Source organism: Littorina saxatilis, linkage group LG1 (assembly GCF_037325665.1).
Source record: "Littorina saxatilis isolate snail1 linkage group LG1, US_GU_Lsax_2.0, whole genome shotgun sequence".
In the NCBI taxonomy this organism is placed as follows: Eukaryota; Metazoa; Mollusca; class Gastropoda; order Littorinimorpha; family Littorinidae; genus Littorina; species Littorina saxatilis.
In genome coordinates, this window is record NC_090245.1 from 10,571,350 (window position 1) to 10,591,349 (window position 20,000).

The window sequence follows — 20,000 nt, forward strand, 5'->3', positions numbered from 1 at the left end:
AAAAATCACGTGCGCGTGTAACATTGTTTGTACCAGTGTTGAAAGGTTGAACAATACCTGCGGGTAAGAGTCTTCCATATTAGAGTACCACCAAGAGTGGATGTACCAAAGTTTTGCATTTTGAGGGATTACCTAAAATGGCTGATACCAGACATCATCAGCACTACACCAGATTCTCGTCAACCGTGGGCATAGACCCAGAATATACAGAAGGAGCAAATCTGATTGATATCACCGATCTAGGTGATGACGGCCACGCCGCTCAGCCTGTGAACGGACAGGTCGAGCAGACCGTTCCATCAAGTCCCAGCGTCAGTTCGATCAAGGAATTGATCACCATGGGGAAAGAGTTGGGTTTGGAGGGAAAGGAACTACAGTCATTCGTCCAAGGGGAGAGGGATAAAGAGCGTGAACATGAGCGAGAAGCCAGTAGGCTAGCACTAGAAGAGCGTAAAGATGAGCGCCAAGAGAATGAGAGAAACAGACTCTTTAGGATAGAAGAGCTGCGCATTCAGAGCGAGGTTCAGATGAACACGAATGAAAATGCAGCTCATCCTTCCCAATCCTCACATGACCATGATCCCCGTTTCATTCCCAAAATCCCTTACCTTGATGACAAGGATGACGTTGAATCCTGGCTCAAACAGTTTGAACACTATGCCAGAGATATGAATTTGGACGAATCAAAGAAAGCCTCCCGGCTGATATACTTCTTGAAAGGTAAGGCCCGTACCATCGTGTCCAAAATGGACGATGAGGATGTTGATGACTATGAAAAGGTGAAGAGCGCGTTATTTGAAGGATTCCAGCTCACCGCTGAGCAATATCGCATGAAATTCCGCAATACTAGACGTAATCCCGCGGAAACTTACAAAGAACACATCACTAGACTCGATCGGTACCTAACCAAGTGGATCGAGCTTGATCCGTGCGAGAAAACTGTCAAAGGATTAACCGATTTGATCCTGCGAGAGCAGTCCTTGCAGTCAATGCCTTCTGATCTCGCCGTGCATGTCAAAGACCGGAACCCGATCAATGCCAAGGAGATGGGAAAACTCGCGTCCGATTATGAGCTGAACAGAAGCCAAAATAAATTGAGACCGACACCAACGCGAACTCCTCAGGACGGAACGAAACGTTTTGAGAAGGATCATAAACCATCACCTCAACAAGGTAAAAGATCTTCTTTGACACCGGCGGAACGCGAAAAACTCCGAGAAGCAGGACTATGCTTCTATTGTCGCGTGGGTCTACACCGTTCGAGCGATTGTCCCTTACGGAAAAAAGGCAACACCGCCGGAGCTGTGACAGTTGAAGATGTCCGACGCGAAACACAGGGAAGAAAATCCCCGTTAGATAAATTGTGTCGAGACTGCACCACAAAAAAGTTTTCGGATCTAGTTGACGTCAAAGTCAACGGCAAACGAGTGACCGCCCTGAGAGACTCGGGCTGTAGCTCGATTGTGGTGGCCGCACATCTTGTGCCGGCCGATAAAATGACTGGTCAGAGAAAGAGGACCACGTTAGCGGACAAAAGTAAAGTCCGGTACTGCGAGACCGCGATCATTCATGTGGATTCGCCCTTCTTCTGCGGAGAGACAGAAGTCGTGGTCATGGCGGATCCCATAATGCCGGTGCTCATAGGGGAGTTCCATGGAACTCAGAACGACAGGAGGAAAACACCGATTTTCCCTGTCAGAGAACCTGCCTGGTATCACGACAGCGCTGAGACAGTCGCTGGGGCCGTAGATACCAGAGCACAGTCCAAATTGGACAATGATAGAGACAAATCTGCGAGTAAGCCAAGTAGCCGGGAGCCAACATCGGATATGTTTACTCCTCTTCTTCTTCTTCTTCTTGGCGTTCGCAGAGGTTACACAATCAGTCCAGCACTGGTGATAAATGTTGTCGTTTTCTCCAACTCCTGTCGACTGCCGTATAGTTTGGTCTGCAAGGGAGTTGGTGACGGCCACACTTCTTTTCGTTCCTCATCTAGTAAGGGACATCGCTGTAAGATGTGTTCCGCTGTTTGGTCCTCTTGACCGCAGGCACAGGTTGGTGATGGCGCCAGCTTGAACTTTCGGTTCATGTGAGCATTGAGCCTGTTGTGGCCAGTACGCAGCCTGATGAGGTTGACTTGCTGCTCTCTGGACATTGTGTGGTAGTCATCTCTGTTTGTCCTTGGCCTCATCAATGCCTTGATGATTGTCTTCTGCTCACTAAAGCTGACACTGTTTTCAGGTTGGTCTTCCACGGCTCCTTCTTTTGCCAGCTCATCTGCCCTTTCATTTCCTGGTATCCCACAGTGTGCTGGTATCCACTGGAGGACAACTCTTCTGGTTTGTCTGACCATCTGTAATGCTTTGGCCAGCTGTGGGAGTTTGTCGTTCTCTAGGGCCTGAAGGACTGAAAGGGCGTCCGAGAGGAAGACAACTTGGTAGCAAGGGTCTGCGGAGTCCTGAACGAAGGAGGCGGCCTGCATGAGAGCTTCTGCTTCTGCTTTATAGTTTGTGCAGTGTTTGCCAGTGGCAACGCTGGATGTAGCTGTATGTCCCCCAGGGAACTGGATGAGAATGCCTGCACCTCCATTGAGCACGGCGTTAGTTGCTGATCCATCGGTGTATACATGGATCCACGCCTCTTTTGGGTACTGTTCGTCGATCAGGGCTAAGGTGAGTGCCTGTCGAGCTGTGTCATTCTGATCTTCTCCTGAGGTAACATGTGGAACACTGGTGCAGATCTGGATGCCTGGTTTCTCTGTTGCCTTGGGGGTTTCCTCTTCTTCTTGAGTCAGAGGTAGAGTGTTCTGTGGAAGGACTTCCCTGTACTGTCGAGAAAGTCTCTTGCTCTCGTGTACAAAACTGCTCCGTTTAAGCCGGTTCTTGGTGAGGTTGCTCAGTCTGTGCTTCATGGGGTGGTCGGGTAGGCACTTGAGCTTCTCGGCCTGTACCATAGTCTTAGCTTCTCTTCTCTGACAGAGGGGTTGGATGGTGGTAAGCTTCTCCATTTCCTTGATGGGCGTGGATTTCATTGCACCGGTGATGAGTCGGAGGGCCTGGTTTTGCACACGGTCAAGGGTCTGCAGGTTTGTCTTGGCTGAGGTTGACCACGCTGTGGAGCCGTACTCGAGGTGGGGTCTGATTGTTCCCTGGTATACTGTCTTCAGTATCTTCTCGTTCGCTCCCCAGGTGGTACCTGCCAGCTTCCTGAGTATGGCTAGCTTGCGCCGGGCCTTTGTCTCTGCCTGTGCAATGTGTGGTTTCCAGGTCTGCCGTCTATCAAAGGTGACACCAAGGTACGTTGCTTCTTCATCCTCTCTCAGAGGAGTTCCACCAAGCCTAATGGTTCCGGCTTTCTGCTTTGGCGACAGTGTGAATAGGGTGGTGGAGGATTTCTCCTTGTTGATGGAGACGCACCAATCTTCTGCCCATGCGTTCAGCCTATCTGCCGCTTGCTGCATTCTGTAGGTGGCAGTACTTGCGTGCTCCTCCTTACACCAGATCACAAGGTCGTCTGCGTAGAGAGCAGCTTTGATCCCCTTGGGCATCTCAGACACCAGATCGTCGATGAAGAGAAGGAAGAGTGTGGGGGAGAGGACTCCGCCCTGAGGGACGCCATGACGAAGGAGGAACTTCTTGCTTTTGGTCTGGTCGACGTTAACTCTTGCCCTGCGGTTATAGAGGTAAGAGCGAATCCACTGGTACATGTTGCTGGACACGCCTTTCCTCAGCAGTTTTACAAGGAGTCCATCTTTCCAGACCTTGTCAAAGGCCTTCTGAAGATCTATCCAGGTGACGAAGACCAGCTTCTGTTCCTGAAAGGCATCTTCAACTTCTTGCGCCAGGTAAGTGACCTGATCTTCAGTGCTGCGGAACTGTCGGAATCCAGCTTGTTCAGGGGCGAGGAGGTTCCTGGATTCCAGGTACCACCTGAGGCGCTCGTTCACAATTCTCTCCAGGGTCTTCACAACACAGCTGGTGAGGCTGATTGGGCGATAGCTGGTGGCCTTCTTTGGATCCTTCCCTTTTTTTAAGATGGGGATCATGATCGCTTCTCGCCAGAGTTGTGGTAGCGATCCTTCTTGCCAGCTGCTGTTGAAGACCTCGAGTAGCTTGTTCTCTGCTGCACTACCAAGGTGGGTTAGCATCTCGTTGGTGATGCCGTCTGGGCCAGGGGACTTCTTCGCCTTTGACTTTTTCAGAGCTGAGTGCAGCTCGTGGAGTGTGAGTGGTTGACTCATGGCGTCCACTGTCGACTGTCTGGCAGGTCTCTCTCTTTTCTCTCTTCTTGCTTCTCTCTGTTTCTCGGGGCTAACATGGAGGTTGCTCTCAGCTGCATAGCTTTCAGCAAATTGGTTGGCAGCATGCTTTCCAGTTAGCACCTTCCCGTTCTCTTCTAATGCGATCTTTCCTCTGCTGGTGTTCTCATCATTCAACTGCTTGGTGAGCCTCCAGAGCTTTCTGCCATCCTTCTCAAGGTTCAGAGAGCTTGTTTTCTCTTGCCAGCTTCTCCGTCTTGCCTGTAGCTTCTTTTTGAGAAATTTGGCTTTGGCTTCCTGGAGGCGGATGTTGTTGTTTTGTGACGGGTTGACTTCTGCTTCCCTTCTGGCGTCTGCCAGATCATCATCCAGTTCCTGCAATTCATTGCTCCAGTAGGGCTTATAGTCTCTCCTGGCACCCCTGGGAATGGACTCACGCGCTGCTCTGAGGATGCTCATGTTGAAGTCCTTCGCCACCATGTTGATGTCTCGACCCTCGACTCTGATGTCTTTGGTGAGTTCGCTGGTGCGGTGTCTAAAGAGGAACCAGTTCGCTCTTTTGTAGTTCCACCGAGGGAAGGAAGCTTCAGTGCAGGACTCCATGCCCAGGGTCAAAAAGACTGGCCGATGGTCACTTCCACCTAGCTGTTCTCCGACCTCTCTGCTGGTTAGCTGGTGCATGTCTTCCGTGCAGAAGGCTAGGTCAGGAGTTGATGTAGTGTGCCATCTTCTGGAGTAGAATGTAGGGCAGTCAAAGGGACTGTTCAAAAGGATGAGACCTTTGTCGTCCTGCCAGTTCTCCACCTCTTCTCCTCTCCGATCCAGGTGGTCATATCCCCAACTCTGTGAATGACTGTTGAAGTCACCCACCACGATGAAGTTGGAGGCCTTTGCGGGGATCGTGTCAAGGGCGAGGTGTCTATCATTGGGGCAGTAGAAGTTGACAAGATGGAATTCTGATGTCTTCGTCTGGATTCGAATCACCTGATATTCGGAGTCCTCCATGTGCGTTTCTATCAAACAGGCATTGATGTTGTTCCTGATGAGGGTCAGGATTCCTCCTTTGCTTCGGTCTGTTCTGTCGGACCTAAGGCATTGGTAGCCTCTCACTTTGAAGGACTTTTGGGGTGTCAGGTGCGTCTCCTGAATACAGCAGATGTTGATGTTCTTCTCATGCAGGATATGCTCCAACTCTGTCTTCTTGTTCAGGATACTTTCTGCGTTCCAGTGCATGACCTGGAAAGGTCGCTGCTGACTGGGTTTCTTCCTGGTTGTAGTGGTGCCAGTCACTTTCCTCCGGCGTCCCCTGGCGTGACAAGACGGACGGGAGGGACCTCCAGTAGTTGGGGCTGGGTCCCTTTGAGGCATGGGACCCGACGCTGCTCCACCCTGGGGGGTCCTCAATGGGCGAGCGCCATTTCCATCTGTGCTGGTTGATTGTGTCATCATTTGCGTAAGTGCGTGTACCCGTGGTTTGTTAGAATGCGCCGTGCGGCCCGGGTCCTCCGTCTTCAGCATTCGGGGTTTTCTGTCGGGGTTACCTCACCCTTAGCTCATGGCCCGTACGTCCTACCCTGAGAGCACAGGGGGGAGGATTTTCCGGGATCCCACCCGGAGCCAGTTTGGTCCGCGGCCGCAAGCGGCTGATCTCCATATCTGAAGACCGTTCCCCTATCCGCCACCCGGGGACGCGCTGGGTTGGGGGTGGTCGCCCCACTGAAAATCCCACACTGGGTTAAGAAAGATCAGCCTGTCCCAGATGTTTACTCCAAAGGACTTACGCGAGGCTCAGAAGACAGATCCTTCGTTAGACAGCATCAGGAAACAAGCTGCTACCGGAGAAGAGAGAGGCCACATGAGGGTCGTGGAAAAGAATGGTATCTTGTACCAGTCGACGTTCAATCGGAAAGGAGAGGAGTCTTTGAAGGTTATTCTTCCCAAATCGTTCCGTAGTAAGGTGCTCGCATTCGGCCATGATCATCCAATGGCAGGACACCAAGGTCAGCGTCGTACCGCCGAAAGGATTAGACGCGAATTTTGGTGGCCATGCTGTGGCGTTGAGATCCGCCGCTACTGCTTGTCATGTGACGCTTGCCAGCGATCCGCGCCAAAACACCTTACGAAGAAGGTCCCATTGGGCAAGATGCCAGTGTTTGAGACTGCTTTCAGAAGAGTAGCAGTCGATATCATCGGGCCTATTCTTCCTATGTCCGAGAACAAAAAACGGTACATCCTCGTCATGGTTGACTTTGCCACCCGCTACCCTGAAGCTGTCGCGTTGAAGGACATTCACGCCGAGACAGTAGCCGATGCTTTGTGGGATTTTTGGACTAGACTCGGTATCCCAAGTGAAATATTGACTGATAACGGGAGCCAGTTCACAGGCACTCTGATGCAGGAAGTCACTGAACTCCTCCGCATCAAAAGGAAAACCTCTGCGGTATTTCATCCAGCTGGAAATGGTTTGTGCGAGAGAATGAATGGCACGTTAAAGAACATGCTCAAAAAGATGTGCATAGAACAGCCCAAAGCATGGGACACGTTCATCTCTGCATTACTGTTCGCATACCGCGAGACTCCTCAAGAGAGTTTAGGTTTCTCGCCATTCGAACTGTTGTTCGGGCGTACTGTCAGAGGACCAATGCAACTCTTGAGACAGATTTGGACAGATGAGAGCGTCTCAGATGAGGTCAAAACCACTGCGGAATATGTAGTGAACCTTCGTGAGAGGATCGAAGAGACCTGTTTGCTTGCTCGAGAGAACCTGAAAAAAGCATCAGTGCGATCTGCTCAATATTACGATCGTAAAGCCAAACCAAGGTCGCTAAAACCAGGAGAGAAAGTCCTGATTCTCAAGCCATTGAAAACAAACAAACTAGAACTCACTTGGCAAGGTCCATTTGAAGTGTTAGAGAAGTTGAATGATTTCGACTACAAAGTCCAAGTAAGGAGGAAGGAAAAAGTATTCCATGTCAACCTCCTCAAGTCTTACGTCGAACGTGAGCAACCTGTCACCGATGGAACAATTCCGGTTGCAGTAGTAGAAGAAGAAGAGGAAGAAGTGATCGTCTCAGTAGTGGTAGAGGAGGACGAAACCACTAACGACGACATCTTCAGGTTGGACAGTCAGAGGACTATCCCAACATTTGAGACAAAGCGCACAGAAGGTTTAGACCGCGTGCACTTTTCAGAGAAACTCACTCAGTCCCAGCGAACTGAAGCGAGACAGATCTGCGCGGACAGACTAGATAATCTGACCGACGTACCACTCACCACGAATCTGACTACGTGTCGAATCGAGGTCACAGACAAGAAACCGGTCTATATAAGACCACGCCCCATTCCACATGCGTATGTGAAGATGGTGGAGAATGAAGTCGAAGAGATGTTGAAGCTAGGAGTCATCGAACCCGCCAACTCAGCTTACAATTCACCCATTGTTCTCGTCAAAAAGAAAGAAGAAGGGAAGTACCGCTTTTGCGCGGACCTCCGTGGGTTGAATGTTGTCACGGTGTTCGATGGGGAACCCATCACCAACGTTCAACATTTATTCCAAAGCTTAAGAAAAGCCAAGTACTTCTCCAAGCTAGGTCTCACGCGTGGCTACTGGGGAATACCCATTGTCGAGGAAGACAGAGACAAAACCGCGTTTGTGACGTCACGAGGCCAGTTTCGATGGGTGAAGATGCCAGGAAAGGACAACCTAGGTGCCGACTATTTGAGTCGCATCAACTGAGTTTCAGAGTCCAGAAGGAAAATTTGTCCACCCCGTTGGAGTAGTGAGGCCAAACTGGCCGCGACAGGCTCATGCGGATCTACTCCAAAATGTGGAAACAATTGTATTTGCATATTGTATATTGTATTGTATTGTATTGTATATTGAGTCGTATAAACGGAAACGAAATAAGATTTCGCTTGTCCACCCCCCGGGGTTATGTTACGACTCAACTCCAAACAACTCTTGTTTAGCCGAGACTGGAATATTTTGTTGCACCATTAGGGTAAGAGTCTACGAGACCTTGGAGACGAAGTAATGACGTCACTAGTATGAGAATCTACATGTTGGATCAACGTCATTACTGCGTCATTAATATGCGAATTTACGTAACTCATGGAGTTGCATCGTGGGATGAAAACAGTTATTTGGAGGAAGGAAACGTGAACCGCTAACCATTACGGTCACCCTATTTGCCGGGTACTGAGAGGCTACAAGTGGGGAACAAGAATCCTGTGTAACCACCGATGAAAAGCCGCCGGCACTTAACCTACCATCCCAAGGCCTGAGATGTAACCCGCAGCCGCACAGACTCGTAGAGTAGTGTCCGGAAAGGAGCATCAAGAGGTAAGGTGTCGTTGTAATATCGAGCGTCCATCAAGGAACAGCTATTATACACTCACATCTATTCGCATATGATATTTGTTTTAGAATGTTTAATGAAGTTAATCATAAACGTACATGCTGCAAGTTAGTTCGGCATATAGATCTAGTATTTTATTCAGTAACCATGCTTGGTTTGTCTGCGAACTGCCCGACATGAAGATAGGGCAAGAAATCAAAATTAACCTTGATCCTAGGATACCGTTGTTAATAACAAGTATTACCTTTGATCCAGGGGTTCGAGCGTCCAGGATCCGCTGGGATAAGGGTGAACTAATCAAGCTACGCCACCAGTGTGATCCACCACCAGCGAGGAGCAAAAGGAGTTTGTCTACTAATCATCATCATCATCAAGTGATCTTCATCAAGTTCGTCACTGCTACGGTCATCATGTGAATCCAGGCTTCCATCAGGACATTCGGACTTTGTAACTAACCAGCCCATTTAAGATAAGTCCAGTTCGACATTAAACTAGCTGTCAATGCAAGAACAATTAACTATGAACGCAAATTCGTTAGATCTAAAATAGAAATAGTTTGTTAAAGAATCCGGAAATATTACCAACCAATAAATTTATTCATTAATCTAAATCATCAGTGTTTTACGAGATTGATTTGAAGCATGACTGTTGTAAAGTATTGAATATAACTTTGGTGTGTTCTTAGATATTGTATCTAAAACACAAGGTAAAAAGTGGAACTGCAACACACGCCCGATACATAGCTACAGCGTGTTTTGCAAGCATAACACAAAAAGCTACGGTTTAGGTTTAGAAATGTCACCTAAACAGCTTCCCAAAATGCATGATGTAACCAAAGTAGATGTCCAACATGTACCTCATATATATTCCTCTTTTTACTGCAGTAAATTGATCATTAAAAATATAGCTCAAAGTGCCCGCTCAGAAACCCAAACCTTGCATTCAAAGCTGTTTCATTGATATGATAGGCACCCAAACACACACTTCGTGCAATGGAGACGTGGACAGTCTAATGCTTAGTGCACCTTGTGATTTTGGTGGCTCTGCATGTAAAACTGACGGAAATTCATAGGACTTTGAAAACTGCCCCCTTTAAAGAAAATCTCACTTATTCCGCCTGTTTAGTATGACACAGCAACACCGCCTGCCAAAACTGTTCATAGAGCTAGACTCACTGCTCTTTTGTTTATTCAAAAACGTGACGTTTCAGTCAATTTGTCGAACCCTTGATTTTGGGCGAATATTTTAAAGATTGTAAATATGTCATGACCGGTCCTTGCCCTCTTTTTTTTAGAAGAGTATCGATCAATTTAAAGTTATGTAAACACAAGGCTACGACACGTATAGCTTGCATGTTACAGCTTTCATTAATTTCAAAATGTATGCGTGTTTCTTGCTTGACTGAAAGACGGAAAGAAAGAAACTTCAAAGAAGACCAACCTGCCAGAAGAAGATGAGGGGCACGAGGCCAAAGAAGAGAGTGCAGAAGCAAAGGAAGACGCAGATTCCGATCCACAGCCCGAACAGAGGTCTGCCCCCACAGCATCCTTCCTTCTCCACCTGGCGGCCCTGAAACCCACACACGATTCAAGGCTTCAGGCGGTTCAGTGTCCTGATTAATACATATCTAGAGAGACAAGACAAGACAAGACTTGGACCAGACAAGACAAGACAAGAAAAGAAAAGACAACAGAGGTCTGCCTCCTCTCTTCTCCCCCTGGCGGGCCTGAAACACACACACGATTCAAGGCTTCGGGCAAGGCAGTTTCTGTGTCCTGTTGTATACATATCTAGAGAGACAAGACCAGACAAGACAAGACAAGACAAGACAAGACAAAACGAGACAAGACAAGACAAGATACGAATTACAAGACAAGACAAGACAAGACAAGACAAGCCAAGACAACAGAGGTCGTCCTCCACAACATCCTCTCTTCTCCCCCTGGCGGGCCTGAAACACACACACAATTCAAGGCTTCAGACCAGGCAGTTTCTGTGTCCTGATGTATATTATATATCTAGAGAGACAAGACAAGACAAGACAAGAATGACAAGACAAGACAAGACAAGACAGGAAAAGACAAGACAAGACAAGACAAGACAAGACAAGACAAGACAAGACAAGACAAGACAGGACAAGACAAGACTAGACAACACAACACAGTGGCTCTAGACAGAGCTTGATCCCTGGCTCTACAGTTTGCGGGTTTAATAGACGATCTTGGAAATAACTCCTTAGGGTTTGTTATTGTTGTGGGAGAGTGACCTTTTCTTGCAAAAGCTCTGACAAACAAAAGAGGGACCAATCACTAACGAGGAGAGTGTAGGAAACACGTGGACCGGAGCACGTAAAAAAGAGACCTGTAAAAAATAAAAATAAAATAGGGACAGAAATCATAGAAACTGCCGCTATGTTTGCCCAGGAATGCAGATACTTGAGGAGAAGACACACAAACACAACGTCAAAACACAAACAAACAACATCAGCAACGATCACAACTGACAGATGTCCTCACCATGGCCATGTTCTGCATGGGTGAGTGTATCCCTGTCCCATGTGCACCGCTAAACCCGCTCGTTGAACCCACAGGCGGCCTTGACCCTCTCATGGCCCTGACCTCTGCCGGCTCTTCGCCAATGGGGTCGTCCATGGCCAGGTTGATCACGCCCCCTGACGTCAATCGAATCTGGCCAGGACCCAGATACGCACTGTTTTCGTATCCTGGGTTAGAATTTGCCGAGAGACGTTGCTCGGGTGCTCTCACGTTCTGCTTTGCTGATGCCTTTGGGAAGCGAATAATCGGCGCAGCTGAAGGAAAGACGCCACGCTCTGGAGCGCCTGCCATGTCGGAATGATCCGGCGAGACATGTGGATTCACCCCCTCGCCCTCTCCCTGGTGTCCGTCGTGCTTTACCGAGAGCTGGACGTCTTGAGAAGACAGGCTGTTCTTCGAGGCGTGGTCAGGAGGGCTTAGGTCGTTCAGCCCATCCCTCGGCGAGGAGCTGGAGACAATTCCCACGGGAAAGGTTATAGGAGTAAAGGAGATGCCTTGGTTGGTGTAGCCTCCAGGAGCTTGGCCGGAGATGGAAGGAGGAGGATGAGGAGGAAGGCCCGTTGGGGGTTCCCCAGCTGCCTCGTGCATGATGGTGAAAGGCGAGCCTGCAATGGATAAGGTGACAGTGATTATTCAATTGGAGACTATTGCGATACTGTCCCAATAACAATTACACACTGTCGAGCATAGAAGATTCTGCAACATGGAAATAATTAATATTCTCCTGTATAAAAGTCACCATCCTTCCCGTGTGCCCTGTCGTGTCTGTCACCACGAGATCTTGTAAAGTTCTCCATTTTTCCCTTAGAGTTCTTCTTTTGACATTTGGTCAATGTTCCGGCAGACTGAGAATAAAGAGGGAGGCGAGTTTTATGTGTGTGTGTGTGTGTGTGTGTGTGTGTGTGTGTGTGTGTGTGTGTGTGTGTGTGTGTGTGTGTGTGTGTGTGTGCGTGCCTGCGTGCCTGCGTGCGTGCGTGCCTGCGTGCGTTCGCTACCGTGTGTGTGTGTGTGTGTGTGTGTAGGGCTATTCCCAGAAAACTATTTGAATGATCTTTATGGAACTTTTCATGTCAATCTATCCAGATAATAACCGCCCTGATACGGCCCTTCGTGGTCGGCTGGGCGTTAAGCAAACAAACAAACAAAATCCAGATAATATCCGCACTGTAGCAACCTTATTTCATTCAAATCGATGGACATTTTGGTCAAACATTGTTTGACCCGCTCCGAACTATGGAATTGTATTTAAGATTAAAATCTTCTAAAAGATATTTCATTTATTTGATATGTAATGTTTGAACTGATTTACCACAAAAAAATATGTTTCTTGCACATTGTGTCCCCTGTGTACATGATACCGCGCTGTCTCGGTCGACGGGTTTCGGTCAGCAAGGACTCAGTCTCGGTGAAGACTTTTTGTTATTTAGATCGGCAGATTAAATGTTTTTGTGCCGCTTTACGCGTCTTAGAAATAAGACCCCAAAAATCACTTCAAACTGGCTTCAAACTCTAATAAACAAATACATAGACAAAAATTAAAAACATAATTCTGGAAGCACCAGTTACACTCAGTCAAGCGTAACGTTGTATTCCGGGCCACGCTCGCTTTGCTTAGAGTCAAACCGAACCAGCAAAACGACTACTGACGGTGATATCAGCGAAGGCGAGTGCTTCTAATTTGGCAAACAGCGCATTGAGAACGGCAGAGAACGAAAATCTCAGTGCATAAATCAAAACAGACTGAGTAATTTCGATTGCACTTCACACCATCGCTGTGGTCAATTCTTTTAATCTTGACCAAAACGAAAGAAGAGAATATAGTGTCCACTGTAGAACATTCATCGGTCAGCTGTTTACCTTGTTGGCGTCTATCCATGTTGTCCGCGTCGGTCAGTTCTGGCAGACCAAAGACACACTGAGCAGAACACTGACAATAGTATCCGGGCACTCTGATGAGGCTTTGCGAGGTCACAGCAATGGCGGCGACACCCTTTTCAACCAGGTTTTCTCTAATCAGCCGTGATTGATAAAATTAATACCTTACGACTGATACGAGGAAGATTTTTTTTTTATATGTCAGAAGTAGCTGTTCAACATGACCTGTGCAGCACCGTAGATAGCGCAGCTGACAGAAACAAAGTCCTGAGTTATTGCGAAACCTGTCACAGTTGGGTATGCAGGCTAAAGCCAGGTCACGATTCGACCTTCACCTTGTTGTTCCTCATGCGTTGTGTTCAAATAAACACACGACACAACTAGAAAAAGAAGCAGACAGATTCAGTGATGTACATTTTAGTCGGTCTCCGGTCTCTGACCGATCCAATTTCCCCAGGACCTATAGCTTTAACCCCAGCAGGACACAGGTCCGATTAACCTACAGAAGAAGTGGTCAAGGGTCCGATCGTTTTTGACAATGAAGCGGACATGCGGACTGTTCAATTTTCAAGAGGAAAGCTTGTTTCGGTTTTGCCAAGCGAAAGTAAACACTGCGTGAGGAAAGCTGGTTTCGGTTTTGCCAAGCGAAAGTATGCACTGCGTGTGACCAGTTTGTTGGGTGAACGAGGCACCATATATGGGATCTGATTCTTTGAATTAATTTATCCTCAAGTTGGATCAAGAAGAAAAAAAAGAAAACCGAACCCATATGGTGCCTCGAGTGCATTCATTGGCTCAGCAATAAATCGTTTAAATCAATGGGAACCACCCGTGCATGTTCGCACATGCGCAAGGCATTACTTTTCGTCATAATATCCGGAAAAACCGTTGTGCGTTCGAACGAAAATAAAACGAAAGAGAAACGACATGGGTCCGGAAAAAAAAAGCTCAAAGCAGATAAAAAATCAGCAGACATTGATGTCCATGCTGCGTTCGCCAGCCACTGTGGCTTCAGCTGAACCAACAACAACGTCAACCGAGAATTTAAACTGAAAAATCTTTTTAAATGCGGTTTTACGAGTCGTGTTTTTGTCCTATTGAAATTGCAATCTCAGGACACTGTGTCCTATTGATTTTCAGTCTTCAGGACAATTGTCCTAAAGGCTGCTAGAAAAATGTACATCACTGCAGATTAACAATGAGACTGAGAAGACATACAGATAAAGTATAGCTACTTGAATGATTAATTGAATGATTGTTGTTTTAAATAGGAAAGGAGGATGTGGGTTGTGGAGGCGTCGCTGATAAGACAAATAGGCAAAAGACAGACAGACGGACAGACAGACAGACAGACAGACAGACAGACAGACAGACAGATAGATAGATGGATAGAAAGATAGATAGGCATGCACTAATAAATACATAAGTGGATAGATACATAAATAGATATATAATTAAATACAGAAATACAGAAATAAATAAATAAATAAATAAATAAATAAGCAATATCAAAGAAACTGACTTACTCATAATACTCCTCGTCCTGTGACTTCCTCAAGTGAAAACCCTTTCAACATTAACAAAAGAATAGACGAAAACAACCTTTTCCCTGCTCGTCCAATTTCACTGAGACCAACCGTGACAAAAAGCTCGTCAGTCAAATGTAGGCAAAACTGCACGTATTTTCAACATTCCGCAATGAAAAAACACTCCTCCCCTTTAAAAAAAAAAAAAATCTACAAAGGATGTGCTGTCGCCCTATAAATAGAGAAGTAGTGACACACTACACAGAACACTGACAATAATATCCGGGCACTCTGAGGCTTTGGCTAAGAAACCATGTATAGCCAGGCAGCTTAGCGATATGATGGGGACCGACTTGACAAAAGTGTCAAACTTTGTGAGGCAATTCTGTAGACCCTACTTATTAATTTTTTGCTAGGCCCCATCAAATTTGGCCAATGCAGCCCAGTCATGTGACGTCATCAATTTTTCCATTGCATTAATAGAGGAAAATACTGCATATACATGTCTAAGCAAGATGTTTTAAAGATTTAAAGGCAATATGATCAATTCAATGAATAAATTCAGAAATGGATACATTTCAAATAATTTTTTAATCAATAAACATTCATATTTTTGCGAGATATTTGTTTATGGTTTGACAAAACTCGAAAATAAGGCCCAAAAAATCATGTCGCGACATTGTACGTAACTTGCTTCCATAGTATCAGTGAACATGACAATTAATTTTGGATGTAGATAGCTAGGAAAAAATGTCACACTTTTGTCAGATCTGTCCCCATCCGGTCAAAAAATGGACGTGAGCTGCCTAGCTAGTAGGCCTGGTGAGAACTAGGAGGGGGTGATGCAGTGGAAGGAGGGTGGGGGTGAGAGTGTGCAAGGCGCGAGAAAGGTGCAATAGAAGTAGGCCAAGGTCAAGGAGCTCTCTATCACTGATACAGTACTCCTTGGCCAAGGTACAAGAGGGTTCTGTGACGTTTTAAAAAGTACAGCGTAGGATTCGACGTATTCAACAGAATCCGACATGGCAAGATTATGATTCTATCCAGTGGTCTTTTGAATAAAAAAATCGGAACTTCGATCTCAGCCAGATGAAATTAGAGTCGGTGGTTTGTGACCAAAGATTCTCGTTTCATCCAGCGACTCCTCAGCGATTTACCAATGATTTGTGGCAGACTTTCATTATCGCGCGTCCCGATTGGGTTAGATTAAGGCGACCGGACAAACCCAAATGTGCAAGTCAGCTGAGAATCGTTGCTTAAAACTAGTCTGAGTGATAACGCTGTTCTCATGGACAGCGATGACTTGCTCCTGACAGAAATCTCTTTAAAGTTGTAAAGTTGTACCCCCCCCCCCCCCCTCCCACTCCCAACTTGGAAGGGGAATATAACGGAGCGTGGGCGGGTGGGAGGGTTTTACAAGGGGGACTCCATTCCACAAAATGACACGGGAATGCAGCAGGTGGTTATTCCGTTTAATATAATGAAACACCAGGGACTTGATCTTGTCTGTCCTCTTACGTACACTATGCAGCCGATATTAAACATTATGTTTCACACCATTGGAAACATCATGAAACGCATCAATCCAGAAGATAAACTGAGCGCATCCTGTTATGCTAATTTGTGCATGAGTGTAGATCCGGCTTTGTGCACAATATCATGTGAGTCAGTACAGTATATAACAATTAGATAGTGTGACCCTCAAACTTGTTTACAACGGTTTGTGTGGGCACGCTGGTTTGATTTATTATTCATTTGATTCAGTCAGGGTTCACACACACACACACACACACACACACACACACACACACACACACACACACACACACACATACACGTACACACACACAAACACACACACACACACACACGCGCGAGCGCGCGCGCGTGTGCGGGCCCACACATTACACATAATTATAGATTCACTGTCCCACATACGTAACCTATCTTTGCCGCGTTTATTCAGCTGTATGATGCGTCTTGTACTGATAATATATAAATCTGTACATTTATATATTGACACTGTCAACATTACTCATTTGTATGGTGTTGTCCACACCACAACTTACACGGATTGTGTGAACAATACAAGATTGCCACGACGAAAACGATTGCATCTGTTAAACAAAACAACAAGGCAACCAAAAAACAACACCACTTAAAAACACACCTATGAACAAAGAAACAAACACACAAACAAACAAACAAACAAGCACTAAAAAAAAGAACTAATAAATAAAACTTACAATAGATCGAAAGTCATTACTCTGTACACTGACAGAACACCCCCCCCCCCCCCCCAACCACACAAACTCTCTCTCACACACACACACACACCACACACACCACACACACACACATACACACACACACCAAACCACACACACACACCAAACCACACACACACACCACACCACACAAACACACACACACACACCACCACACACACACACACACAAACACACACACACACACACAACAGTGCAGACTTCATCCCGCAGTCAGGTATTTTATCTTGTCCCGTACGTGTGAGAGCGGTACTGGTACCGTTGCCAATCGTATGCGTCGATGGCCTTCACATTTAAATGGATTCGTACGGCCAGTCCGACCACGCCCCCCGTCAAGGCGAGCAGCGCGACCACGAAGCTGATCCTGGCCAGTCGCAGCGAGTTCTTGGCCTTCGCCGTGTTGCCCGAGTCCCACTCCTCCCGTGCCTGTCAGGGTCAGAGGGAAGTGATAATATACACGCCCGATACATAGCTACAGCGTGTTTTGCAAGCATAACACAAAAGCTACGGTCCTCATAACATGAAGAACGGTAGTTGGCCTAGAAATATCACTTAAACAGCTTCCCAAAATGCATGATGTAACTAAAGTGGGTGTCTAACAAGTACCTCATATATTCCTCTTTTTGCTGCAGTAAAGTGATTTTTGAAAATATAGCGCACAGTGCCCGTCAGTGTTCAAAGACTTCTTGGAACATTTTGCGGTCAGAAACCCAAACCTTGCATTCAAAGCTGTTTTATTGATATGATATGCACCCAAGCACACACTTCGTGTAATGGAGACGTGGACAGGCTAATGCTTTGTGCACCTCAAGTTGTGCTTTTGGTGGCTCTGCATGTAAAACTGACAGAAATAGATCAATTCAAAGTTATGTAAACACAAGGCTACGACACATATAGCTTGCATGTTACAGCTTTCGTTAAAATTATGCGTGTTTCTTGCTTGACAGAAAGACAGAAAGAAAGAAAAAAAGAAAGAAAAATCAAAGAAGACCCACCTGCCAGAAGAAGACGAGGGGCACGAGGCCAACGAAGAGAAGGCAGAAGCAAAGGAAGACGGAGATGCCGATCCACAGCCCGAACAGAGGTCTGTCTCCACAACATCCTCCCTTCTCCACCTGGCGGCCCTGAAACGCAAACCAGTTTAAGTGTCCTGATTTATGCATATCTAGATAGACAAGACAAGACCAAATCTTTAATATCGAGGGTAATAGATAAGCAAGAACATATGATTTTTTACATCCAGCTCTCGCACTAACACAGAGAGAGAGAGAGAGAGAGAGAGAGAGAGAGAGAGAGAGAGAGAGAGAGAGAGAGAGAGAGAGAGAGAGAGAGAGAGAGAGAGAGAGAGAGAGAGAGAGAGAGAGAGAGAGAGAGAGAGAGAGAGAGACAATGACAATGACAATTCTTTATTTAACGAGGGTAGTAGATTAAGCAGTGGTCTGCTTTTTTTACATCCAGCCCTCGCCCTAAAGAGAGACTAACTACAAAAATTAAATAAAAATACAAGATAAAAAATAGAAAATAGAAAAACTAAAATTCTACATTTTAACAGATAACTAAATTGAAAACACATTATACATATGTACACAAAATGCATTGCATTGAGGTAAATTGCGAGTTAATTGATGTGAATTAAGTGGTATAGTGCAGCTTGCACTTTCTCAACATCATGCTCTAATCCATACATTACATTTTAAAGAAAATCAATCAAACAAGCAAGACATTGCTAAGATCATCACACATCTAAATAGTGGTTGGTTTTTAAGTCCCTTCATCCGAAAAGGGTTTGTGTACATTATACAAATAAAGAGGAGAGGGGCATGTTTAATACAAAAAATGAATACCATTTAAGACAAATATCATTTACTTTGACTTCATTACATAAGACAAATATCTGCTCTTAAAACTATCTGTGCTGGTAGTTTGCCTCAGGAATGTTGGAAGAGAGTTCCAGAGACTGCTACCTGAATACACTAAACTGGACTTAAACAGGTCAATCCGAGGAACAGGAGTGTTTAATCTCATAAATTGACGTGAATTCCTCATGGTAAATTTTGTACGTAAAGTTTCAGGTACACATCCAGTGATAATTTTGCTCATAAGGGTACATTTATTATAGCCAAGTCTTTCCTTCAGAGGGAGAATGCCTAAGTTTATGTAGTCTAATTCATTCAGGGTTGTTTTCTTTAATAAGACTACTTTCAACGCTCGTTTGTGTAATCTAATTATAGGTTTTAGTGAATTATCACTTGCCGAGAGAGAGAGAGAGAGAGAGAGAGAGAGAGAGAGAGAAAGAGAGAGAGAGAGAGAAAGATAGAGAGAGAGAGAAAGACAGAGAAAGACAGAGAAAGAGAGAGTGAGAGAGTGAGAGTGAGAGAGTAAGAGAGACAACGAGAGAGAGAGTGAGAGAGAATTGAATTGAACTTTATTTGACAAGGATTAAGATTTGAGGCTATGCATTAAAATGACACAGTTCGTTTGAATGGCTATTAACTTGCGTAAGCCACACACCAGTTTTCGTGGTTTATCTAACCCCTGAGCCATTGTGGACCCGTGTGATCCACTTTCCTTTGTTTCACAATTTAGTCGTCAGTTTATGATTTCAATGCGACTCGCTGTATCTGCAATACTCGTATCACGTTATTGTGTACCTCTGAATCTAAAATGCAACAAACGACTGCGAGTCACACTGACGAACTTATCGGCGGGGGTTGGGTTCAAAAAAGCAAGCGCTATGCAAAAAAATCGTCTGCTTGGGCAAACACGACCTTGCGTGACCTGCTTCAGGGCTCCCTTTTTTCAAACTTTCAAAACTTCGAATTGTACTGATCTTGTTTTGATGAAAAAAGAATTATTTCATGATTTAAAAATGTTTGTGTAACAATCTGTCAATTTATTATTTAGATTTTAAAAGTTAAGTCCAGCTCCAAAACGAGGCTTCCGATTTGTCTAATGGTAAATCCGTTCTGACTGCACGAAATAAATTCTTTGAAAATGTCTCACTCTCAACGGAAAACAACCAGGATGTTCCCGTTCGGTGAGAGTTCAAATGGTAGTATGTTTGTACTGTATGTAAAGGCTCGGGGAGCTCAGTGATCAGAAACGGATGGTTTACGGGAGGCTGAGTGTGCCTTTAAGGT

General features: G+C 45.8%; 2 protein-coding genes and 1 long non-coding RNA gene across 5 annotated transcripts in view; 1 reads left to right on the plus strand and 2 right to left on the minus strand.

Annotated features, from left to right (window-relative positions):
* Positions 1–14,844, minus strand: part of LOC138961348 (uncharacterized) — a 22,202-nt gene extending 7,358 nt beyond the window's left edge. Inside the window, exons 1-3 of one of the 3 annotated variants that reach the window (XM_070332959.1) lie at positions 13,029–13,656; positions 11,133–11,776; positions 10,057–10,185 (exon numbers count right to left, since the gene is read on the minus strand). In XM_070332959.1, the coding sequence (XP_070189060.1) occupies positions 10,057–10,185; positions 11,133–11,776; positions 13,029–13,047 (792 nt within the window). In that variant the 5' untranslated portion in view covers positions 13,048–13,656. Of the gene's footprint in view, positions 1–10,056; positions 10,568–11,132; positions 11,777–13,028; positions 13,657–14,572 lie in introns of those variants that run through there. The other 2 variants (XM_070332966.1, XM_070332973.1) reach the window with 2 other exon arrangements.
* On the plus strand, positions 8,471–9,226 carry LOC138961372 (uncharacterized). Its single transcript, XR_011454167.1, has 2 exons — positions 8,471–8,600; positions 8,872–9,226. It is a non-coding gene; the product is annotated as an uncharacterized lncRNA (long non-coding RNA).
* A 2,228-nt stretch (positions 14,845–17,072) lies between the features above and the next one.
* Positions 17,073–20,000, minus strand: part of LOC138960650 (uncharacterized) — a 3,655-nt gene continuing 727 nt past the window's right edge. Inside the window, exons 2-3 of the mRNA XM_070332417.1 lie at positions 17,856–17,984; positions 17,073–17,286 (exon numbers count right to left, since the gene is read on the minus strand). Coding sequence (XP_070188518.1) covers positions 17,083–17,286; positions 17,856–17,984 — 333 coding nt within the window. The 3' untranslated portion in view covers positions 17,073–17,082. The remainder of the gene's footprint in view (positions 17,287–17,855; positions 17,985–20,000) is intronic.